A 26,826-nucleotide genomic window follows, 5' to 3' on the forward strand; every position below is an offset into this window, starting at 1 on the left:
TACTTATTGTAGGTAGCAACAAAAAAATCCTTTAATGTACATTCACATTTTGGGGCCACTTTTAGTCTTACCAACCCCAAACATTCAAAAAAACAAGAGTCAGGCCTCCAAAACTTGAGAGTTGCATATGAGATTAAATATATATATATATATATATATATATATATATATATATATATATAGATGTAAGCAGAGTCAGGATGAACTCCACCCTGACATCTGGTGGTGAATTATGGCAAGTGTGGAAAAGAACTCCAGGGGCTGATCTTGTTTGCATAGGCACACCCACTCGCCTGGCATGAAACCACAGCAACTCAAAGTGGTTACTTTGGCTGGTGTGGGATCCCCAGTTTCTCTGTTATTGGGGCAGGAAGAATAAAGTTTTGTTACCCTGATTCTGTGAATCAAGGCCAGTGGAACTGTTGTATGACAGAAGGACTGAGTGAGTCATTCACCATTACCTAAGTAGCATTTGCTTGTCAAGGGGCATGGGTTACAAAACCCAGTGAATTGAGAGAGGATGGGGACAGGTATTTGTACCTGATGGTATGGCCCCCTCCCTGAGGGGGTTGAAACACCAATTGCACTACCTCCTCTCTCCACTGTTGAATGTCAGAGCTAACTTTGATTCCCTTAGGAGTCTAGTTACAGACTGCTGAGCTGAGTTCACTTTGGGCCAATAGTGCACCAGCACTGGGGCTCCCCTACTACTAGCTGGAATCACTAAGGCTTGGTCTACACTACCCCCCCCAATTCGAACTAAGGTACGCAACTTCAGCTACGTGAATAACGTAGCTGAAGTCGAAGTACCTTAGTTCGAACTTACCTTGGTCCACATGTGGCAGGCAGGCTCCCCCGTCGACTCCGCGGTACTCCTCTCGCCGAGCTGGAGTACCGCAGTCGACGGCAAGCACTTCCGGGTTCGACTTATCGCGTCCAGACTAGACGCGATAAGTCGAACCCAGAACTTCGATTTCCAGCCGTCGAACTAGCTGGTAAGTGTAGCCAAGGCCTAAGAGCTGAAATCACAAAAGAGCTACAGCTATCTAAGAGCTGAGATCACTGAGGCTGTGTTAACTAGTGGGGGAGCCTGAAGCTATATTGCTAAGCTAACTTAGCGGGGGTGAGCGGAGCGGAGCGGCTCACAGGTCGGTGAGCGGAGCGGCTGGAGGAGCAGCTAGCAGAGCAGAGCCTTGTGGGAGCGGCCCAAGGGACGGCTGGAGCAGAGCGGCGCGGCTCACAGGTCGGTGAGCGGAGCGGTGCGGCTCACAGGTTGGTGAGCGGAGCGGAGCAACTGCCAGAGCAGTTCGTGGGACGGCAGGAGTGGGACTGCGGGTGGAGTGGAGCAGTTCGTGGTGAAGGCTGCGGTGGAACCCCACGGAGAAGCAGCCGGTTGGCCTCGGATCACGTAAGGTGCCCCTTAACACCCTGCTCACCCCCCCCCCTTTTGAACTCTGGGGCTGCACTGATCATGGACAGAGACTGTGGGGGGTTGTCGGACTTTTGGGACTTTTGTGATTCTTGGGTTGCTGGACCCAAGAGACTTTGGGATTGGTGGACTTTTGGGACTTTTGTGATTCTTGGGTTGCTGGACCCAAGAGACTTTGGGATTGGTGGACTTTTGGGACTTGGGTGATTCTTGGGTTGCTGGTTTCAAGAACCAACGGGAGAGGACACGGCCCAATTTGTTGGGGTGGGTCTTCGCTCATGGTTTGGTCTAAGAACTCTAGTTGTGGTGTTTTTCCAATTTAATGCTGATGTTGTTTACCTCATGTTATTAAACATTTTCTGTTACACTCAGACTCCGTGCTTGCGAGAGGGGAAGTATTGCCTCTTAGAGGTGCCCAGGGGGTGGTATGTAATTGTCCCAGGTCACTGGGTGGGGACTCGAGCCGGTTTTGCATTGTCTTATTGAAACAGAACCCCTAGATACAGAACCCGGCCCTTGTTGCTGCCAACTTAGATGGGCAGAAGGGTTACATATATATATATATATATAGAGAGAGAGAGAGAGAGAGAGAGTTCTTTTTTCCACAACCACAAAAGTTAGAAATTTACCTTAAAAAATAATCTGAGATTCTCATAAAATCAGCTGAATTCAGAAATGGATCTTCATGAAAAACACCAAAGACAAGATTTGGGATAAAATCGTGAGAATTAGCAAAAAGTCAAAATTGTACAAATGAAGCCTCTTTATGTATCCTTTTGATTCCTGAACTGATGTTTATTTACCAAAGGTTAGTACAACATGTTTTTAAAAAGTCCATGTAAATATTTGGTTACAAATGTTAATGGGTAAGTAAAATGCTAAGGCAAAATATCTGGGTCAGAGGAGCATTGCCCCTAAAAAATGCTGCACTTTAGAGAAGCAAAAATCAATCAATCAATCAATCAATCAATCACATTTTTGAAGTCAGCCATTTCCCTTAACTTCTCAGAATAATTTGACACCCAAGTAGAAATCGGGCAGTAGAAATAAACGTGTATTTAGAGAGAGCAAAGATAATAGCCATTATTGAAGATTCTGTATTCAATATGATTAGCTGCTATTACCCTAAAATATTATGTTGAATGAAGCTCTGCTTTCAACCCACATTTACTTCCTATATTTACTAATGATCCCACTGAACATCTGTTCTCTGAACATAACACTCATTTATGCAGATGATGCAGCTGTAATTACTAGTGGCAAAACTATTTCCTCAACTACAAGGGTCTGGAGTTTCACTCTGGCTATGTGTATTGTCTTTTATCCTCTTATTTATCCTCTATCTTTCCCTCCACACCCAGTTGCTGGTTACTATTGTAGGATCCTACTGGAACTCAGTGTGTCACAAAATAAACATATTTAGCCGCCAGGGAAGGATGGTATTTTGTATAACCCACTCAAGCCTGTCAGTTCCCGAAGTGTCATTGATGACAGCCCTGAAGGATTTGCATGTTGTGCTCTCCTGAATATTATCCACCTGAAGAAGTGAGGTTCTTACCCACGAAAGCTTATGCTTCCAATACTTCTGTTAGTCTCAAAGGTGCCACAGGACCCTCTGTTGCTTTTTACAGATTCAGACTAACACGGCTACCCCTCTGATACCATTATCCACCTTGTGTCTGAGGTAGATAGGAGATGATGACAGGGTGAAGGAAAACCTGAAGAGAACTGTTTGCTGGTTTCAATTCACGCTTCTGTCATCCACAACTAATAGGTGGCCAGTGCTACAGATAAAAATTTAAATGAAATACTGCTGATAATGTGTATTTGGCAGCAAATGTAGTCTCATTGGCTGTTCCTGGTTGGAAAACTTTGTGTGAGAGAAGAAAAGTAAAAATATTCATAACACACTATAACACTGCACTGACTATTGCATGCAGAAAAATGTGACAGTGCAACATAACTAATAAGGTTGGTTGAACATTTTCCATCAAAACATTTTTTCCATGGAAAATTGGGTTTTTGACTAAATGAAAATTTTTGCAGAAAGTGTCTGCTTTCCTCAGCAATTTGATTTTTTTGGTCAGAAAACAGATTTTTTTCAGCCAGACCCTTTTCCAGATTTTGGTAGGTATTGGTCAAAAATATATTGATTTTTGGTAATTTATGGCCATAATTTTTAGCTTTTTTGGTTAGTGAGAACAAAAGAATTGCTAGTTTTCAGGTTTTCATCTTTTCAATGAAAAATCAACATTTTTCATAGGGAGGGGAACCCTATTTTCTAGTAGCTTCTGTAACTAATGACAATTGTAATCACATTTTAATAGACTGCACCTGAATTCTGCTTTCAGGAGACCAAAATCTAATTATTTTGTTTTTTAACTCACCCTAAAATACGTAATTCAGTACCTTGAATTAATGTAAACTTTTTTGTGAGTTCCAACAAATAAATTATATTAAGAAAACTACACAATGGGATATATTTTGATAGCTCCTTTAGATCTCTCTCTCACTCACTCACGCTGGGCTAGATTTTGAGCTAGTGTAAATTGGTTTGGCTCTAATGAAGTCAGTTTTTCCACTATCCGTTTGTGCTCAAGTTAACACAGAATTGTGGATTTATATCAGCTGAGGATGTGAGCATATGGTGTGCGTTTTGTGTGTGTGTGTGTGTGTGTATTTATTGGGATAAGTAGGTCCTGATCCTGCAACCCCCCCCCTCAAAAAACAACAACCCCCCCAATGCATGTGTTTAGCTGTATGCACAAGCTTATGCATAAGTCTCTGCCAGATAGGCCACAGAGAAATGTTTAATGGTCATCAACATGCATCTGGAATGACAGCATTACTCACAAGTGGTGAAGCCAATAAGTAAGTTATGCAGCTCACCAAAGCAAGTGCCACTAAAATCTTTGTATCACATTGTTATGTATTCTGGATATGCCACATATTTTTGCAGGAAACCTATTTTTAAAATGCCTTAGAGAATATTTATGGTTTCTGTTGATAGCATTTTTCATATCCCTCCATCCATAAAGTCTGTGTTCCCTTAATACCATGAGTACAACTGTACTGGGATAAAAAATTATAACTAATACATTTTAGCAACCTCTAAGATAACCTCAAATAGCTTGTACATTTATAATAATATCACGATGTTAAGGTTCAATATCTCAGGACATTTCAAAGCTAGACGCAAGTTCTGTGCATTCCTTTGGAAAGCAGGGAATCTCTTCCTTCCACTTGTATGAACTTTCTTTTTCTAATTTTGACTGCTGATGATATATTATATGTTATATTATCACTAGCCCAGGAGTGAATATTGATCAGCCTGCACCTTATACTACTGGAAATCAGGGAGAAAATTTCATATAGGGGCTGGGGGAGGGAGAGAAACGGCTTTATGGATGTTTTTATTTTTAACTAGTGGCTCTTTGGATCATTTCACAGGTTTGGAATGTTAGCAGTAGTCCTAGAGTAGTATGATTAGAAGGGCAGAATCAAGATGAGGTGGTCAAAGATGCATGATAATGCTATTTATCATGTGGATGTCACCATTATATGGTCTGCATGTCTGTGTGTAATTTAGTATGCTGTAAGTTAAAGTACATTTGGAAGTAAATTTGAGCCTTCACAGCAGTTAACATTAACGTAATTAATATTTTTCATTCATGTGTTGGTGCTCCTTAGAAGTTGTGTTATGATTTAATCAACCACACTTGAAAATAGAAACTTGGTTGAAGAATGTGGGTTAAAATTCCTGAAGTCATATAGTACATCTCTGAGAGCAGTATCTATTAGAAGACTCTTTCGATGGACAGATGTCCTGGCCATTGATATAGCAGCTCCTAAATATTTTCTTTTTCAGCTTCACACTTGTGCCACTTGTATATCCAGATAATCTGTGACTAATGAAGTGAGTAGAAAAACAGCCAGAGTACTTGTGGCGCAAGTCTGAATTGGATTGACTAGGTCTTAAACAATATTAGAATCTTATGCCATGGCTCTGCAGGAGGCGAAGAAGTGTTCCTGTGCATCCACCATAGCATCTACAAAGTTCTGATCAGTGGAGCTGTATCCTGTGATAGACAACTTGATTAACTGTGACTGTCTAAACCTGGTATGCTGCTGAGATTCTCACAGTGATGAGTTTTCTAACTATTTTGTGGGTAAGATAACTTAGAACCGGACTGTACTTACTGCTTCAGTAGAAGTGGAGTTCATTTCTGGGAGCACAAATGCAGTCTTCTCTGAGTTTTAGCCCAAGGTATTTGCTGGGGATATATGAGCAGCTGATAACAGCCAATGGGAAGTAATTTGGGTCATTGATGGAAGTGATTGTCAGTGCCTTCCTAAGCAAAGGCGAGGTTCCAGGTTCTCATAAAAAAGCAATTGTTAAAACCTTGCTCAACATATGCAGTCTTTACCCTGTAATAAATTTGGTGAAGATTATGAAGATGGTTTCACTCCAGCCAGTTAGGTTTTAGACCTGAATATTCTACATAAACTACATCGCTGGTGTTGATGATTTCAGCCTGATGATGGATGAAGATCAGGTATCTCTGCTAATTCTTTTTAGACCTGTCAGCATCTTGATGCCATTACTATAGACATATTTTTGACACAACCACAGAAACTAGTTATGAATAAAGGGGTTACTTTTGATTGTATGTTCCTTTCCTCAGAAATCTGAAAAGGGTGGGAGTGAGCAGATACTCCTCAGTTCTGAAGGTATTCCTAACTAGGGGTTCCACAGGATTCCATCTTGCCTCGTCTTCTTCACTTTGTATTTGGTATTGCTAATGGGGGTTGGTGAGGAAGTAGGAGCTGCAGTGTCTGCAAAATGTCACCCAGCTGTATATTTCAGTCTCCTCTGATCTTTAAGGTGTTGCAGAATAATTTTCCAGTGTCTGATGGAGACTGGGACATGGTGAGAATTATCTGACAATTTGATGTGGACAGTGTGAAGGAGAAGTCTGCTCTAGTGTATATAGCTATTAGGGTAAAATTCAATCCCTCTCCTAATTTTCTTCAGAATTTAGTAGCTGTCAGAAAAAGATATAAAGGTTTATTATATCACAAAAACCAAGAATATCTTAGATCCTTGTGGAAGGATTTTGAAGTGGCAGCTAAGGCTAAAAATTCTTCAATGTTTTGGAAGATGGTTGCCTTCTGCTCTGGTAGATATACTCCAGTTGAGGAACCCCATATTAATGAAGCCTGGAATAGTACATTTTGGCCAGGTATTAGTGATTTCCCCCAAACAGTTTTTTAAAATCGAATTCTACCATAGTTGATGCAATCAGGAAGCCTCTCTTTGATTTACCGCTCTGACCTTCAGTAACAGACAGTGACATACAGTCCTTTATTTTAGCCCAGTGAAGGAAAAAACCTCCAGAGGAAGATTTTCTCCGCACTGTAGTTTTGCAGAAGTATCTTAATCTTGGCCTTAATTATTTACAGTAATTAATCATATTGGATGGATTCCATCTGGCTGGAAATCCAGTATAATAGTTCCTATTTTTAAAAAGATGGATAGAAAGAATCTTGCATCATATAGACCTATTAGTCTGTTAGATGTGACAGGGAAAATTTATTCTCGGTTTCTAAACTTGAAATACGGGCTTCAGAAGCTAATTTGTTATATAAAGAACAATCCAGCTTTAGGCTGGTAGAGTCACAACTGATACTTGTTTTATTTTATTCTATATGATTTATAAATATATTGTGGTTAAGGGTACCAGATTGTATGCTTCTTTCGTAGATCTAAAAATAGCATTTGATTCTATTAACTGAGATAAACTTTGAGTGAAATCAAGAAGGATGGTATTGATCTAAGACTTGTACATTTTGGAGGCTCTACACCAGGGTAATATGGCTAGGGTAAGAAGTAAAGACAATGGAAAATGTACTAAGGTTTTCCTGTTTCTAGGAAAGCATGCCAGAGATGCCTTCTTGTTAATCTATTTATTAATAATGTGATGGATGTTTTAAAGGAAGATAATTTTTCTCTGTTGCAAATTTGGGGTAGATTTATTGCGGTGTTGTTATAGACCAATAATCTGGTTGTTTTATCTCAAACTCCAAGAGGCCACCGTCAGTTATTTCATTTTTTCCTCTTACTGTAACGCTCAAGACCAGGTCATGACCTTTGGAACGAACTTCCACAAATTGTGTGGAAGATAGAAGGCCACTCTCTAGAACAAGTGTGTGCTTTTACTTATCTAGGGATAAAGTTTCATCATTCGGGCTGCTGGTCCCTGTACTAAGATTTTAAACGGAAGGGCCTTCGCTCTGCTCCAGGGGTGTCCTATTTTACCCACTTCTATGGTGGGAACAGAGTTGCTCCAGTGCTAAGAGTTATTAATGCTAAAATAATAGTGCAGACACTCTATGGAGCTGAAGTTTGGTTTAGTGGCCAAATTTTAGCCTAAGAGATTGTTTAAAATAATATTTGAGGAGACTTTTAATTCTTCCAAATTCGCCCCCAGCCTCATTTTTACATGCAAAGATGGGTGTTTCTTCTGTAAGTAGCAGAGCTTGTAGTGCTTTTCTTAAGTTTTGGTGTAAGATCTGTACTCTTCCAGATTATACATTGCCCCCTCTTTACCTCCAGGAGATGGAGGAACAACCCACATACTCTTTATTTCCATTGTATAAGACCCTTCTGTTTGTTATAGCTAGAATAGATTTTTTTATTACTCATTGTTAATATCATCTAATCAACATAACCAATTACTCAAACATAGAGTGACTGATACTATCCAACAAGAACATCTAGCTATGATTCATGATTTTACGTTTGCCTTTTGGTTTTCTACTTTGAAGAGGGCTCATGTTTTTGAACCACATTTGAATGAGTTATCAAATCATTTTTTTATGTCAGGCATATATTCAGTTAAGACTCCAAATCATGGAAACTGCTATCCTTAAAGGTAGATATGGAAAAGTTCCTTCACATCTTCATCTTTGCCCATGTAAATCTGGAGCATTGGAAGATCTACCTCATTATCATTTGGATTGTAGAATTTTCCAGCTTCTGAGAGCATGCTAGATTTTACCTCTTTTTTATACAAAATAATAAGGTTTTTAGTTTTTTCTCAATCCTTGGTAATAGCAAATTGGTGGCAATTTTTGCCCTTTTCTGCGTTGTGCCGAAGAAGAGAGATTTTATTAGGTTCTAAGTGACATTCTGAGTATTATATGGATGTTGCTGCTGTTTTAGATTGTGTATGTTTTTCTTTAGCAAAAGACGTATGTCATATGCAAGTTAATAAAATTTAATTGAATTGGCTATCTGGCAGAGGCTGTACCTAAACATGACTGAGATAAACTTGTAGGATTGAAGCAAATGGAGAAAATAGCCGAAATTATATCGGCACTCGTGATTAACAGGATGTGTCCATCCTCTGTTTCCATAATTCGTTGCCTGGGCATCTTGCTGGACTCCCAGGTAAGCAGCAGTTGTCAAGAGCACTTCCTATAGGTGCCATGTGTCAAAAGAGGTTGCATCTCTTCCCTTCCGATGCAGAGATCCCCACACCATTATCTATGCCTTTGTCAACTCAAAATTAGATCATTGCAATGTGCTCTGCATGGGGATTGTATCTTCAAACCATTCAGATATTACAGCTTGTGCAGAATGCAGTGCTTACCTTGTAAAACAGTTTAAAGAGGCCACATTACATCTGCTCCATGGTCTGCACGGGTTACCAGCTGATTTCCAGACAGTCTGTGGTGTTGATGTAGACCTTTAGAGCACTCTATGGTTTGGGTCTTAGCTAGCTGAGAGGCTGATTGGTTTTGTGTGTTACCATGACAGTTGAGATCATCTGAGGCATTCAAGCAAACAGGTCTCTCCTCGTATAAACAGGACAGAACTGGCATTCTCTGAAAGGGGTCCTTGGTTTGGAGTTCACTTCCTTCCATAGTTAACCAGAGCTGGGATATGGTGACCTTCAGGACATGCTGGAACACCTACTTGATCTCCTAGGCTTTTCTTGGGAAAGAGAAGAGAAGGGCTGATTAGTGGATGGAAGAGGCTTGCATAGGGAAGTTGTCTTAGGTTGGGAAGATATTGTAGGAGAGCTGAGGTTTTTTTCTTGTATGATCTGTGGGTGAAGGTCCTTATTTTAGTGCCTTATTTTGATATTTATTATTGATATTTTATTAAAAACTACTTTAAATATATTTTGTATTGCACTTAGAGCTTCAAGTAGATATAATTAGTAAAGCTGAATAAATAAATCTTGATGACCTGAATATACATTGAAAAGTAACTCAGTCCAATAAAAGTGGAAATCTGGTTTAAGTCATTTAAGTTTATTCCTTGAAATTAGACGAAGGTTTCTGACCGTCAGAGGGGTGAAATATTGGAACGGCCTTCCAAGGGAAACGGTGGGGGCGACGGACCTGTCTGGTTTTAAGATTAAGTTAGATAAGTTTATGGAGGGAATGGTTTAATGGTAAAACATAGTAGCCAAGGAAAACCAAGCAATGGTACGTAAATAGTATAATGGCCAACAAGGGTCAGGCTAGAGACTCTTGCCTACATGCTCGGGGTCTTACTGATCGCCATATTTGGGGTCGGGAAGGAATTTTCCTCCAGGGTAGATTGGCTGAGCCTCTGGAGGTTTTTCGCCTTCCTCCGCAGCATGGGGCAGGGATCACTAGCAGGAGGGTCTCTGACGATTGAAGTCACTAAAACTCAGGATTGGGGACTTCAACGGCAGAGTCCAGGGAAGGGTCTTGTGGCCTGCAGCATGCAGGGGGTCAGACCAGATGATCATAATGGTCCCTTCTGACCTTAAAGTCTATGAGTCTATTCCAGGATTATCACATCCCGTGAATAAGTCCAGACTCCAAATGACGGAAACATTGAACTGTTTCTTATCTTATTAATAGATGCATCTACCCAATGAAGAATTGGGGGTTTGGGGTTTTTTAAATTTGAAAAATGGGGTGTCAGATATTGAACTTGCATACTGTATTTGGTAGTTTTCTTACAGGGACTTGTAAAAGGCCATCCTGGGGCTGTGGCGTTGAGCCATAGAATAAAAGGAAAAAATGGCACAAAAGAAAAACTATAACACTATTTTGTGCAGCAGCCTCCCAGCCTGGAGCCTCTCTGCTCCATTTGGTTTCCAGAGTGGTAAAACACAGGCTTTCCTCAGAACTGGATCACTGTGTAGAATCTACTGCCAACGACCCTGGCAGGATCCTTTCAGTCATTGTAAATCAATAGAAAATTCAAACAGTCTTTTCTGAGGGGTGCAGTACTCTGGCAGGAATGAAGCAGTCTATTCCCCAGTTTCTCCTGACCTCTCAGTCTGGCTGGTTCTGAGAGTCTCCAGGCTCAGTTCTGTCCTAGACTGGAAGAAAAGAGAAAATGTTCTTTATGAGAGACCCCAAGCTATTTCCTCCTCTTGCTTAAAGGCCTGCCCTGATGAGTTTATGGGAGACAGAGTCTCTCTCTAATTGACAGACTGAATAGGTAGGTTCTCTAGCGTGGAGCAGGGACTTAAGCCATTCCTTACCTGATCTAGTGTAGAACATGTACACCGCAACTAGTTTTTTTTCATATTCCCTGGCTTCTAACACCATACAGCAAATAGGGCCAAGTTTTCAAATCTCAGCTCTATAAGTGTGCAATTTGCATATGCAGTGGCCTGATCTAATCGTTGTACAGAAATGCAAGGTTTTATGGACATGGCAGACACAGGCATTTTTGTTGATTGTAACCTTTTTTCAATATAGTCAACTTTACTGTAGATTGGGCTGAAACCTTAGAATCCAGCCTGTATAAGGGGCAGTGCTTATATACATTGCCTCAGGAGCGGGGCAGGAACCAGACTATGGTCCTGGGGCTTCCCCCTTTTTCCAGGGAGACACAATCTCAACATCCTTTTTGATGGCACAGGTTACTTTCCTGTCTGCATCAGCTGTTGTATAGGAGCTGGTGCACTGGGGGGCAGAGCCAAAGCTTCCCACACTTCCCACCCCTGTGCAGAAGAGAGAGTGGCCACTCATTGTCTGGGTGGGGTCCTAAGGTAAGGAGGCTCCTTATGCACTCTTACTTCTCTATGCAGGTCACAGAAGAGCTCACGATTGAGCCCTGTGTTTGTTTGTATAGGTGAAAATTCATAACTTTCTCTGGAATTGATTGGTTTCTCTCTTTCCTGCCTTGACACATTTTGAAATATTTCCTGTTACTGAAAATGAAAAAGTTTATTAATCAATAATGGTTGTTTTAATGAGTTCACTGCTAAGTGGGTTTTAGCCCTAAGAAGAAGACAGTAAGTCAATAGCCTGAAGTATGATAGAACAAAAGGTCATCCTAAATAGGATAAATAACTAATGAAATGTACGAATTATGGCTCGGTGTGTAATTTAAGTGAGTACAGAGTTCTCAGGACAGAGTTTTTAATTTCATAGTCAGTTCAATTTGCTCTTTAGCTGCTTTTGCCAAGTGCTAGAGTTGCTGGTAGATTGTAAAGGTCACATTTTCTCCTGGGCAGACACTTTACCGCTGTAATTAACTATGCTAATCTGCATTTTCAGAGGCTGTTAATCTGAAACAGAAGTTGTAAATGTGGAAGGAATTTTAGTTTCAGTGGATTTACTAAAGCTGTCTCCAGTTGCTACCACTGCAACTCATGCATGCATGTCCCATCAGGCCATCTCTGTTCCTTCATGTGTCTTGGTTCTGGTCTCCTTGCTTCCTGGGACAGCCTGTGAAAGATTTCATGTTCCAGAAGGCAGCACACCACAACTTGTGTGTAAATGCTACAACTCAACGTTTTTGCCTCGTTAGGATCTTTTTCAAACCTCACCACGTACTAATACTTTTCTGGCTGTTATTTATCTGCATTTTAATATCAAATGCATGTTGATAGTCATTATGCCTGCTCTCACCTTGCAACTAAATACATTCTGTCCTTAATTAATATTCTTTTATTTCTCTGCTTCTCTTTGATAGTGTTGAATATTCACTCCTATTCAAAATGTCTTCCTTGAGCTTCTGAGGTGCTATTTTTTCTTGGTTCTCCTGTTTGCTTTTTAGCCAATCTTTGAACATTTGTTCCAATAGCTCCATCTCTTTCCCCCTCTCTTTGTCTGCTGTTGTGCTGCAGGAATTTATTCCTTAGCCCTCTCCACTCTTTCTCTAGTCTCCTTTTAGGAGAGAGCAAGACCACCTAAGGGTTCAGCTGCATTACACTCTCTACTTTACCTCTCCTCTTCCTGAACTTTCACCCTCTGTCTAGGCCCACTTCTCCACCCACCTCTTATATCTCTGCCTGGATGTCTTCTCACCACATTGAATTCTACATGGCTACAACTCCACCTCCAAATCTTTCCCACTTTCCCACTTTCTCTGCCGTTGCTGACACTTTTCCACTCCATTTCCCTCACATCTAGGCCTCCTGCCGTGTTGTTTCTGTATAGAGTCTCCACAATTCTTCCTTTCCTGTTTGTCCCCACTGCCAAAATCTTAGCCATGCTCCAGTAATTTCCTGTCTGCTCTCCTGGAACTGCATTTTTATTGATCTCCTGGTCTCCTATTTTTTCCAAATCTTCTCCATTAAAAAAGACTACAGCTAAGGTTATCTTTCTTTCCCAGAGCTCTGTCTTCAAATTTGTGCACTGATCTCCTGACTATTAAGTTCAAGCTTTTCCTGCATGCTTTCTTAGCCTTCCATAACTCTGTCCCCTTACACATAAGTCTTCCAAACTTCTCACACAGCTTTGATATATGTGTCGTACTATATTTCAAGAAGTATAGTCATTTATGCTCCTTTTATATCTGCAGTGATAACAAGTATTCCAGGTTCCCCCAAAGCCAGTTATAGGTGTAGTTATGTCATAGACAAAGATGGGATTTGGTCCTCTCCTCTCCAGTTGCTACTAAACATACTGCAGGGGCCTCCAAAGGAAGTGTTGCCGCAACATTGTATGAAGGATCCTGGCATGCATTTTTATTTGTTGGTCTCACCTCATTTTTGCTTCTTTGTTTCTCCTTCCTCGTCTTTGCAGCTGTTTCTTTCTGTCCCATTCTGCCTACCACTCACATACACATTTTATATATTTTTTTATTACTTGAGTCTCTGTTTGCATATTACTTGATCTCAGAATGGTAGGTGCTTATGTTAATCCATCCATGCTCAACTAGGAAAGGGGTTGCTCTAATGTACATGCACTTGAGATTAAACTCCACACGTTAGGAGGATTCTCTCACTTTCCGAGTACCCCAGCTACTCGCTAATGGAAGATGGCGAGTTATGTAAGAGTTGGAGATGTTTCTAGAAATGCATTGGTAGCCAGATGGAATCATAAGAAATTTCACAGCAGCAGTGTGACAGCCTTTTGAATCTGCCTAAAGAACACCTGGTAAGTAGTTCTGTAAACCCCCAGTCATTCAACAGAATGAGTGTGGATGCCTGGGGGATTTTTTTCACCAAAGGATGTAAAAGAAAAATTACCAGCTGGCATAGAAAAATACTTTACTTTAAAGTGAGGAGAAAAGGACTGGAGCTAGGTAGCTGTAAGTTGTGGAAGAGAAACAGCAGATGACACCATAGCAGATGATATTCTTATTTGTTTTTTGCTACTCTAAGTTATGCCATACTTTCCTCTACGTGTCAAACTGTGATAATCTAAGTTTGACATTCTCTCAAGTCTACAGTATCTCTTGTATGGTGCTGATGAGAATGATAACCTTCAAGTGTGAAGGAACAGAGGAAGAGAGAGAATGTTACAGATCATACATGGATTGATGCTGATGTATTCTGATGTTCTAGAAAGCAAAGCTTTCAGAAAAAAAAAATCTCTCTCTCAGTGTTTCCCTCTAGGAGTCATCTTCAGAAAGCAGTAGGTGAGTCTTGTATAATGTAAACCAGGGGTAGGCAAGCTAAGGCACGTGTGCCGAAGGTGGCACGCAAGCTGATTTTCAGTGGCACTCACACTGCCTGGGTCCTGGCCACCAGTCCGGGGCTCTGCATTTTAATTTAATTTTAAATGAAGGTTCTTAAACATTTTAAAAACCTTATTTACTTTACATACAACAATAGTTTAGTTATATATTATAGAATGAGACCTTCTAAAAACGTTAAAATGTATTACTGGCACGCAAAACCTTAAATTAGAGTGAATAAATGAAGACTCGGCACACCACTTCTGAAAGGTTGCCGACCCCTGATGTAAATCATGCAGAAGGCTTTGGCTCCATGAGGGGTGTAGCCCCCTGCCTTCACTAGCAGGACCAAGTAGTGATTTTGCCCCGGATCCCTAAGTGGCCCCCTCAAAGATTGAACTTGCAACCCTGGGTTTAACAGGCCCATGCTCAAACCACTGAGCTATCCCTTCCCCCTATAAATGGACCCCTCAAGGATTGAACTGACAACCCTGGGTTTAGGGGGCCAATGCTCAAACCACTGAGCTATCCCTCCGCCCCCATGTTTTTTCACACCCCGAGCGAGAAAGTTGCAGCGCTGTAAAGTGCCAGTGTAGACAAGCCCTTAGCTTCTCTGAAATGGCCTTGTCTTCCTTGAGTGCTCCTTTAGCACCTCAGTCATCGAGGAGTCCCACTGGTTGTTTGGCAGGCTTCCTTCTTCTGATATACTTAAACATATTTTTTCTGTTAGTTTTTGAGTCTTTTGGTATTTGCTCTTCAAATTCTTTTTTGGCCTGCCTCATTGGACTCCTACACTTGACTTGCAAGAGTTCATGCTTTTTTTTTTTTTAAAGGATGTCTTTTTGCCTCTAACCACTTCTTTTACTCTGTTTAGCCATGATGCCAATTTTTTGGTCCTCTTATTATTCTCTTTAATTTGAGGTATACATTTAATTTGAGCCTCTATTATGGTGTTTTTAAAAAGTTTCCATGCAGCTTACAGGCATTTCAGTCTTGTGGCTTGTAATTGTTGCTTCCCCGAAAATTGGTGGAAGCCCTTTTGTGTGTGGATGCAAGGTATTTTTCAATCAATTGAGGGAAGAACAATAGGTGTAACATCTGTGTTGTAGACATAGGGTTGTATGAGTCACATTGCCTCGCAGGGCTCCCCCTGGGATTGTGTGGTTTATGTAATACCTCCGACACAGGACTGTACTGAAGAGCAAAATCTAGCTCTTTGTACGTATAATAATTTAAACTAATTTCCCCCTATATAATATTTTGCTGCCTGTATTTAGGAAATATCTGAGGATTTCATATTGGTGCATAGTATTCTCTTCTTTCTCTCACTCCAATTAAGTATGTTGCTTCCCTAAAATAATTTGTATCTGGATGCCTTATTCTCAACATATGTTGCAACAAAGCCATTACATCCAATACAGTTCTTAAACAATATGATAAGAGGAAAGGTCTTCAATCCCTGTAATGTGAAAATGCTAGGTTGGACATGATATTACTTAGCTTAACTAGTGTGTTAATGCTAAATGGAAATACTTGTTTCAAAATAGTTTGGTCTCTGCATTTAATTTTCAAATTAAGATGTTTGCTATATGGTAAACAATAATATTGAGTTAGTAATAAACTAATCTGAATTACCTTTCACTCTGCAGTACTTTGGCGGCCACTTGTGAGTATCTGTAGTTAAAATGTTTTGAATGGAAGATCTGTATATATGGTTGGTTGGAACCCAAATACAGGACTAGAGTAATAGAAGTACAGATTTAAGACCAGTAGGAACAACTTTGATCATCTATTCTGACCTGTCTGTATGTGTACAGAACAATGTGTAGCACAGATGCTGCACAGAGAAGGAATTGAGCCTAAGGCCTTGTCTACACTACCAGGGTAAGTCAACCTAAGTTACGCTACTCCAGTTACTTGAATAACGTAGTTGGAGTCCCTGTAGCTTAGGTTAACTTACTGCAGTGTTCACACCACACTGCATCGACGGGAGATGCTCTCCTGTTGACTTATTTTACTCTTCTTGTTCTGGTGGAGTATTGGAATTGACCAGAGAGCACTCTGAGGTCGATTTAGCATGTCTTCACTAGACCTGATAAATCGACCCCCAGCTGCATTGATTGCAGGAGCATAAATCCCCAGTAAGTGGCCTCAGACAGGCATGATATCTTCCATGTTCCTTGCTTATTCCAGCGGTGTCATGATCTGCACTGGCCCCTACTGGTAGTAGATTCACCTCCTCCCGGGCTGGCCCAGCTGCACTGCCAGGCTTATTGGGGGAGCTGAGCCAATGCCCTGCCTACTTCTTATCCACTTGACTGAGGGGTGCAATGTATTGAAAACTGTTAAAATTACAAGCTATCACTTCAAGTTTATAAGTGGTTTCAAGGGGGAGTAGGAGGTCTGTAGCATCTACTCCAACATTGGTTGAAGTCACATAGCAATGTGTATGTATGTGCGAGGAAAGGACCAGTTTTGTTACATCTGTAGTATCATTACCCATGCCCATTACAGGGGAGGGGTCTGCTCCCTCTTATGGCCTGGGTACATAGGCTGGGTCACAATCTGGCTGACAGTGAAATGGAAAAGGACAATGATAAGCTTTAGTTGATAGATCACCTCATGAAAAACAACAACAAAATGTTAATTTTGATCTTAATGGAGTCATAATTAAAATAAAAAGAATGTAAGGTTTTCCAAATTGTGATTTTTAAGCTTACCATGTAATCATTTTAAGAAAACAAAGCGTAGGAACAATATGGTGTAGAATGCTAAATAAATTAGTGCTAGAGATGTTTTATACATCTGCACATATCAAATAAGGAGTTTAATTTCCTCATTTGTTTTTAATCCCCCTAATCAATTTCATCCCTGTTATATTTTCTTGCCTTTCTGCCTATAATTACACACGTTATTAGAGCTGGCAAGATGACCACGTACAGATGCTTCATAGAGGAACCCAACCAATTTTGACTCTATTCCCATAATGTACAGTATGCTAAGTCAGTGATGTTTGGTTGTTAGAATCCATTCCCTCTGTATAGCTGCTTCTAAACCCTAACATCTTACATAATATTTTGAGAGGCAAGGTGGGTGAGGTAATATCTTTTATTAGACCAGCTTTTGTTGGTGGGAGAGACGAGCATTTGAGCTTCTCTCTCACTAGTAGAAGCCGGTCCAATAAAATATATGATCTCACCCACCTTTTGTCCCTAATATCCTGGGACCAACATGGTTACAACTACACTGCATATAATATTTTGACACAGTATGAAGATGATAACATCAGAAGTTGTCTCAAGCACAACAAGTTAGCTTCCTAGTAGGTTAAGCCATTCTAGTTTATGAGCAATATCAGTAATTATTTTGTATTATCACTGTAAGTAAAGCGTTATCTTTTATTTTTCTGTATAATGAAACAATGAGACAATTATGTTTACTCACATTGCATTTCTCATGTTCATATTTTTTAACTTTGATTGTTTATTCATTATGTCCGTCCAACACAGAGAAATAAGTCATTTACCTAGGATTAAACATTTCCTGTTCAGATTCACTGGTATAGTGTATCAAGATAACACTCCTTTTGCAAAATATTCATTTTAATTATTGTTTTACAGGTACCAAGCAACACCAAACAAATGTTGCCCCCTCTACAGAGTCTCTTGCTAACTGGAGATCTATATTTTCACCAACATGGCCTTCAACAGAAATTAAGTCTTCCTCAATGGCTGACATGTCAATGAGACAAACATTGGAGAATGCAAACTTGCTTCAGATAATAAAAACAACACTGACTGGCGCCAGAACTATGGATCAAACTAATTTTTCACCCACCCTTTACCAAGGCAGTGGAAATAGTGCATCCCAGGAGCCTTCCGAAGTTTCAGCTGAATCACCAGTGAGGTCATCATCTCAAGATGTAGATGAAACAGCTATTGTATCAGGTTTGCCTCAAATCAATATGTTTGCCACATTGTCCACAAAGCCATCAATGACACATTCAAGTACTGCTGTGCCATCTCAGCTAACATCATTAGCAACACCCTCCATTTCAAAAGAAAGCACATCAGGATCAGACATGCTTGCAATTGTTCCATCACCATCATTTTCTTCATTGGTAATACAATCACCTCATACCATTATCTTTTCTAAGTTGACTGTACTACCCACCAAAGTGCCTTTATCCACAGATACTGAAAGTTCCTTCCACATAGATTCAACTGACTCTCATTTTAGTGCAAGCAGAGATAATCCACCAAGCACAGTCACTGCTATAAATTCCAGTATAGTGAATCACACATTATCCAGAAGGGGTCCCAAAGAGGTCACAGGTACCACATCACTTAATAGCTTTGGATCAACAATGATACATTCCACAAAGACAATGGGAAGAGTGTCACCCTCAGAAAGTACGTCCCTACTATCTGCACACTCTCCTACTTCTCTGTCAGTAATATCCTCTCAGTCTTTCCTACCAATAGCTTCTGAAACGGTGTCATGGCTTCCTACTGAAAGAACTTCATTGTCTCACTCAACAGATAACGTGTCTTCTTCTGGAGCAATACCCACCAATCTGCCATTCAAGGCAGTGGTGACTGACAGAGAGAATGTCGTCAGCCCAGCTGCATCATCACCAGCTTTTAATAGTAAATCAGAGATTCCAATGGTTAGTACTTCATTCTTTCATACCGTGGGCACTATATCTGCATTACCAAAAGTGACAAGTCATCAGTCTTCCACATCAACTAATGACATGTCGGGTTCTACCAAGGCAATATTTTTATCACCAGCTTCTAATAGCCCAATGGGAGTCTCCCATTCAACAGAAAATACTTCCTTTACTGTGCCAAGAACATTTATTCCAGATGCAATAAGCACTAGCAATGCAGTAGTTCCACCACCAGCACCTACAAGTATATCAGACTTTCTTTTCAGAAAAACCACGCTTCCTTATTCAACAGATAAAGAATCTTCCTTAATAACTGTGACAAATCATACTTTTAATATTATAGCACATACTAGCAATGCAACAAACTCAACACCAGCCTATGAGAACACTTCTACATTCCCTCTAATAAATATTTCGTCCCTTCCCTCAACAGTGTCAATCAGTCACATTTTTGGAAAAGAGGCAATTGATACAGTTTATGAAGCCAACACAGTGATATTATCAAGTGATTTTGAACATACTTTGCAACCTTTTGATGGCTCTTCAGTTAGAGAGGCATCCCATCAGTCTTTCGAAACAGGTAGTACAGCCAAAGTGTACACTAACATACACGCTAACAATGTCCTTTCTTATGGATCTCAACGTTCCAGAGTTTCTCCAGAAACTCGAGCCAGAAAACACACAACAGGAACAATGCTGCGTGAAAGTATTTTGAAAACAGAAATCATCGGTTCTGTTACTACATCTGCAGTATCATTACCCACTCCCAATACAGGCCTTTCAAAATCTGTGTTCACTATTAAAGATACACCTGCTATTCATAATTCTACAACTTCACAGCTTTCAGCTATTAATGGAGAAAGTCCAACTGTAGACTTAACAGAAAATGAAGAAACAAATACAGGAGCATTCACCATTGTCACTCCACATATAGAATATGCCCCTCTACCAGCTTTAAATAAACCTGATTTTTCCACTGATCAAGTTTCAATCACAGATGATACAAAACCATGGACCACTATTGTGCCTTCAGAATTATATGCATTTCCATCATTTGTTCCAGCAACAGAAGCCCCATACAGCCCAGCATCAGCTTTCTCTAGTATTTCAAATGCTGCCTCTGAAAGCAGTTTAGATACTACAAAGATACCTATAATTACTGCTTCAGCTTCTGAATGGAGTACTACGGCCGAGCTTACTTCAGCTGGTGTTAGAGTTCTGTCAGTAAAAGAAACAACCAACATTCCAATAATAGAAGTTTCTCCAAGCACTTCTTCATTAGAAACTGGGTATCACACCCCATATTCAACAATTTCAGGTCTGCAACCGCAAATAAATGATGTTACAAACAAACAAACTGCTTCTATCTCTGTAACTTTAGAAACATCTACATCTGCAACATCTAATCAAAATGTTTCAGCTTCACCTTTGACTGAAATTAAGTCTCCTAATTTCACACAATTTAACATACGTTCATCTGCCCTGGAAATGTCTAGTGTTCAGTATTCGTCCCATGCTACCACTACAGCACTACCTGCAGCACAGTCAAAAAAAGATACTGACACAATTCAAAATGTTACTGAATTCTTCACTCTCAGGGACACTAACTTCACTGAAAACTTTGAAATATCCCCCCATCTGTATTTGCCTACAGTGAAGGATTTTGCAGCTGATGATACAAGTACTGCTTCTAGCACTCTGACATCTCAGACAACCCATGGTGAAAATGTCTCTTCATCAACAAAAGCCTTATACACAACACAATCTGAGATACCATTGGCTTCTCAATTCACTGACAATTTGATTGCCTCAGCTAATAATGAAATTAGTTCTATCAGTGGTACACAACCAACAATTTCTTCCTTTCCAGTAGCCAAACAATCTTCAAGTTCAACACCGATATCTATTCTAACTACAAAAAAATACATGACTTCTGGAAATTTGATGGACTTTACAAACAGCTCTGTTTCAGAACCACCTAGTCACTTGACTAGCGTTATTCAAAAACAAGCTACGTTTAGTACAGAGACGTGGCACGCAAATGGTACAGGTGATATTCTAATTACAGTTGCTGTACCTAATGAATCTACCAATGGCACCCCATCGCAAACACATACCACCAATGCATTGCAGTCGGTCATCATAACTTCTGTCCATGCATCACCAACACAAATAACCTCTGCTTTTTTGCCAACAACCAACTTTACCCATTCTGTCATTACAGTGCTACCTTCAGTGTCGGCGGGTGCAATACCTACAGTAGCAACTACAGAAGCAAAATCAGTAACAGGAAAATCTGCGCCAACTTCGTCCTTTTTTTCTCTAGGCACTGAAAATGCACCCTTGCTGTCTGTGACAGCATTAAGCACATTGATATCAACACTAGCAAAAAATAACAGTGCCTCAAAAATGACATCGACAGTACCAGCACATACAAACTTTCCGTTTGCACCAAGACACACACCTACATCACCACCCCACACCACTGTTATGTTTCTAACCAATAAAGTTAGCACAGTCACAGCTTCCACACTGACATCCACAACACACACACAAAGACAGATAGAAACCACAGTACCTGACACCAAGAAATTCACAAGCTCAGAAATCACCAAAACATCAACTGCATATCCACTGACAATTACAGCAGCTTTGACATCTATTACAGCATCAGCGAAAACAACTAGGCTCCCCCCTGCTCCAGTGGAAAACAATTCTGCTGCTCCTACAACTGCAATTGCAACTTTCGCTAATGTGACAACAGTTCCCCCTCCGGAATGCCAGCTGTCCAGTAACCTTATGGTTAAATCAGGTATGGCTCTATACTCAGCTTGTGTGATTAGAAATACATTAGTTTTATATGAAGTATAGTTCATCATAAATAGAAAAGTTGTTTAAATACTGGTTAGTTTACTAAATAATTTAAGGGCTATGATGATTAATGTGGGGATTAGATACAATGGGGATGACTACACTAACAAGCTAAATAGATAGAGGTGATGGTGAGGCTAGTAAATATAGATAACAGATTTATGTATATACTTTTACATTCAACCGTATATATGCTTAAAGGAGGTAAGCTGCACGGTGGTGAAGCACATTATGATAGTTTGTTCCTTCCTCTGCAGTGACGGGCAGAGGTAACAGATTGAGGCAGGTTAAAATACTAGATAGATTTTTGTTCTGATGTGGAATGGTATGTCATTTTGTAAACTCCTACGTACAGAAAAATTTCAAAGCAATGTTTAGCATTTCATATCATACATTTTCAAAATATTTTATTGTCACATGTTGACATACTGTACTAAATTTCTGATAATAGCACCACTTGTCATGGCTCTAATCTTAGTTTCTTAAAGTTAAGGTAAGGCCACTCCTAAGAATAGTAAATTGAATGGGTCCTCAGAAATCATTTTTTGCCAGTATAAGGGACTTAAGTTGGTGGTGTAGTTCAATAGTTCTCAACCTTTCCAGACTATTGTACCCCTTTCAGGACTCTGATTTGTCTTGCATACCCCAAGCTTCACCTCACTTAAAAACTACTTGCTTACCAACTCAGACATAAAAATACAAAAGTGTCTATTACTGAAAAATTGCTTACTTTCTCATTTTTTCCATATAATCATAAAATAAATCAAATGGAATATAAATATTATACTTACATTTCAGTGAATAGTATATAGAGCAGTATAAAAAAGTCATTGTATAAAATTTTAGTTTGTACTGACTTGGCTAGTACTTTTTATGTAATCTGTTGTAAAACTAGACAAATATCTAGATGAGTTGATGTACCCCCAGAAGACCTCTGTGTACCGCTGATTGAGAACCACTGGCATAGTGTATCACCACATTAGATACTTAGCTTTGAGAGTTACAGAAGAAAGTGGGAGGTCTAGATAAAAGGGTATGCCAATTTATACAGGCATGGGAAGGGCTCGGGAGAGTGAAATCTGGAAATGATCATCTCTTGGATATATTATATCTTATTCCTATGTCTGAGGATCCTAAATATCTGCAGCACTAACACAACATGTGCAGCAGCTGTAACAGACTGACAATATCCTGTAATATCTTGAACAACCTTATGGAATTAAGATAAACTTTACTGAATTAAGATAAACCTTATTGAAGTAGGTTTAATACTTTTGGGGCATATTGTATTAAAATACAATTGTGTATGTGCTGTTGCGGCATTGTATGTACCTTCTCTAGGAGGGAGTGGGGATGCTAATGAACGTCCCCTGTTATCAGCCTTTAATGCCATCTGCTCTCTAAAGATATGCATATACTCTCTCGTCATAGAGCATCTTCACCAGATGCGCTAGAGTGGCACAGCTGCATTGGAATAGCTGCATTGATGTAGCACTTCTAGTGTAGACTAGCCCTTAGTCTGTCTGCAAAGTATTCTACAAAAATGCCACGAGTAAATGATCCAGTCTTTGCCCCAGAGCAATCAACTAATCAACAAAAGTTTGGACAATTTATATAATGAAAGTAACAGTGGATATAAAATGCCATTTTTATTTGTTTGTTTCCACTTTTGAGAAGTAGAAATATTAATTTGCTCTCTTTTTATGAAAATGTGCAGTGCATATTCTTCCACACAGTCCTCCCTGAACCTTTCTGTACCATGAGCCCTGTGAGGCAATGCCACAGCAGTTGTGTTAGAATGGTCCATCAGTCTGTATTCAGATAGTCTGGTTATAGTGTACTCTCCTGAAAACAACAGCGTGTTGGTAACTCCGTGTTTTTAAAAAAATACTGCAACTGTTAGTCCGTGATCCCCCAAAATAGGCCTTGTACACTGAGGACTGGAGAACTCTGGGCCTTGGCTAGCTCTTGCAGTATTTAACTTCCGTGTACCTGATGCACAGCATGGCTTCTTACTGGATCTTCTTTGAGTTATGACCGAATGACTTTAGAAAAAAAAATAAACCAACCCTCAAGCAAACAGCATATTGATGTTTCAAACGAATGTGTAACTTGGTGTTGTTTAACAGTTCTGTTCCTGAACACAAGAAGGCTGCTGATCAGCAATTCCTTAAAAGAGAATGTGACAAAAGGACTCACCCAAGCATTGAGACAAGCTTTCAACCAAAATGTCAACGCTCAAGTAAGCAAGTTTAGTTAGCTTATATGGTAAAATAAGTTTCTTCCCCCCATCCCACCCCCCAAAAAAGGACTTTTGTACTGAATATTAGTAGTCTGTGAAAGATTTTTTGTTTTGTTTTTTTTGTGTTTTTAATCATATGAATTAAGGGCATCCTAGTTAGTTTCTAACTCCTGTATCTCATCTCATATCCCTTAGACCCAATTCAAACAAAAAGGCACAAGGCCTCCAAGACCGACAAAACTCAGTAGTTTGCGTTTGTGATATGCAGAACCAGGTACCCTTTGATGGAATTGTGTACTGAATGCAATTCAGTCCATGAAGTGGTGCTAGATATTCTAAAGATGGTATTAACTACTGGGAGGTTGAGGGAGTCATCGTCTTCTCTTCCCAACGGTTCCTTATTCACTTGGCTCTAGCAGAGGGAGCAATGTTATGAGAAGCAGAGGCTGCCTGGCTGGTTGCTCAGCAGGGCTGCAATGGCCCGTGATGGCCAGCAGGCCCGTCCTGCAGCCCTGCTGGATTTGAGAGATCTCAGGGCTGCCAAATGTGTGAGAGACAAGATGCATGGCACATGGCAGGCTTGTTTTTGGCTCTACAATAGTTAGCATATTTAACCCCATAGTTTACCCAATTTTTTTCCTTCTCTTTCACCTCATCAAGGCCTGTCCCCACCCAAAAACAAAAACAAAAAAAATCAGAAAACTGGTGTTTGGAGCTTAAAAAAAAAAAGGATTTAGAATGACACATTCTGAGGCTTTCAAATTTTATTGCCAGTAACAGATAAGGAAGAAATCATTTTTTCCCCAAAAACTTTCATGACATCATTACTATTTAATAACAACAGACTGTTTTGATTGTGCATCCAATTAATGGCAAACTGATATGTTTTGGAGAGTTTTCTTTGGTCATTAAATAATACAGTTCTCTATGCATCTGAGAACTTCACTGATATGATTAAGTCCAAATGGCAATTCAGCATTTCAAGGGACAAAGATTTACTTTAGCTCGTGTTTCTCCTTTTTATGGTTAGATTTTATTTAACTTGTTTTTCTATAAGTTCTGATGTAATGGTTTGTTGTATAACTCTCTCAAGCTGAGTTTAGCAGGCTAACTGTAAGTACGAGCGTATACAGTATTTCTTTGTCATTTGCAGTCAGGTTTTTGTTGTTTTGAAGATACAGCATTTCTATTAATCTTCTTTAAACCAGAAATAAAATAGTCTTTTCTACAAAAGCCCCTGATTTTTTTATTTTTTAAAAATTGACTGCAACTTTACTGGGATGCTTTGTGGGCAAGTCAAGGTGGGGAATTTTATTTGCAGAAATTGGGTGCATTGCAGACGTGGGAATCAGTTTTGGGGAAAAGTGTGTGGCTTTTGGTAACTTTCCCAGGGAAGAAAGGAAGGGGTGGCCCAAACACTATGTGGGCTCTAACAGTTTTAGGGTTACTTTTATGGTGGCTGTCATTTTATTTTAAAAGGTAAAAAGGGGGAAGAGAGGCAGTTGTCTCTTTTGCACATTGTGGGAGATGGCTACTGACAGCAGCAGCTTCTTCCTTTGAAGGCCAGGAATGAGTACAGCCATGTAGAGAGCCAAGTACTTCCACAGCTTAATACGGATCAGCTGCAACAGCATGGCCAGTAAATGGGTTGTCACTGCTGTCAATCCATCCTCCACTTTAGAAGCCTAGTACCTGATACATTCGCTTCTACAGTGACAAAAAAACCTTGCAGTTGGGAGAAAACAATTTCTACCAAAATAAATGAGAGTGGCATGTTCATTACTTTCCATCTAAATGACATGAAATTCTGGGTTATCTGGAATGTAAGCCCAGAATTAAATAGATTGTTAGAGCCATATTCTGTATAAAGTGAGGGATGGAGCTCCCATTACTATAAACAGGGGGTTCTTTGCACAGCTCTGCTTACAGCATATTGGCTGTAAGTAAAGACACAAAAAGGGAACATTGATAAAAATGATGGAGGAAGGACAAAAATCATCCTATTTGAGTAAATTGTGGAAAGTCCGGTTTGGTTGTTGAGCTATAACTCTACAAATTTCTCCTTTCCCTTTCGCATGCTAAGTAGGCAGGGGAAGATGGCAGTAGTGAGCTTAGAGAGCTTGTTCCCAATGATGGCTATACAGGCTGCAGAGTAGCCGTACTGTCACTCCTTTCCTTCTGGGTTTTGTTCCTCTCCCCTTTAATGGAGGAGCCCAACTTGATGTAGTACTAGGCACAAGTTTTGAGCCTAACAACCCAAGACATTGGGGCAATTTTTTTTCTCTATTCCTGATCTTTGCTGTGGCTCACTGTTGTGCTCATTTTGCAGATGGTCTGTGCCCAGAACTTCTGCTGATGGCAATGATAGGTTTGCCTGTCGAGAGAGCGCTGAGTACATAGAACAGAGCCCCAAGTGAAGTTAGGGGGTCAGGCAGTAAAGAATTTTATCCTTACACTCTTTTGGTCCTGAGCCTGAAAACATTGACACACACATGAGAACTTAGTGAAACTTCTTGTGTGTGAAGTTACTCGTGTATCAGGGTTTTCAGGATGGGAACTTTAGATTTTAGATTCAAAATTAAAATTACTGTATATTGCACCTCCTGCCCTAAAGGAGATTACACGCAAAACCTCTAGGAAATCCCATTCAGAATGAAAAAATCCAATAGCGTAGTAATTAAAAGGGAAATTAAAAAAAGACA

At 40.0% G+C, this 26,826-nt stretch overlaps 1 protein-coding gene across 1 annotated transcript in view; it reads left to right on the forward strand.

Annotated features, from left to right (window-relative positions):
* KIAA1549L (KIAA1549 like) overlaps nt 1-26,826 on the forward strand; it is a 213,467-nt gene that overhangs the window by 97,635 nt on the left and 89,006 nt on the right. The window contains exons 2-3 of the mRNA XM_034769945.1: nt 17,960-21,823; nt 24,012-24,124. Of these exons, the coding sequence (XP_034625836.1) occupies nt 17,960-21,823; nt 24,012-24,124 (3,977 nt within the window). The remainder of the gene's footprint in view (nt 1-17,959; nt 21,824-24,011; nt 24,125-26,826) is intronic.

Source organism: Trachemys scripta, chromosome 4 (assembly GCF_013100865.1).
Source record: "Trachemys scripta elegans isolate TJP31775 chromosome 4, CAS_Tse_1.0, whole genome shotgun sequence".
In the NCBI taxonomy this organism is placed as follows: Eukaryota; Metazoa; Chordata; order Testudines; family Emydidae; genus Trachemys; species Trachemys scripta.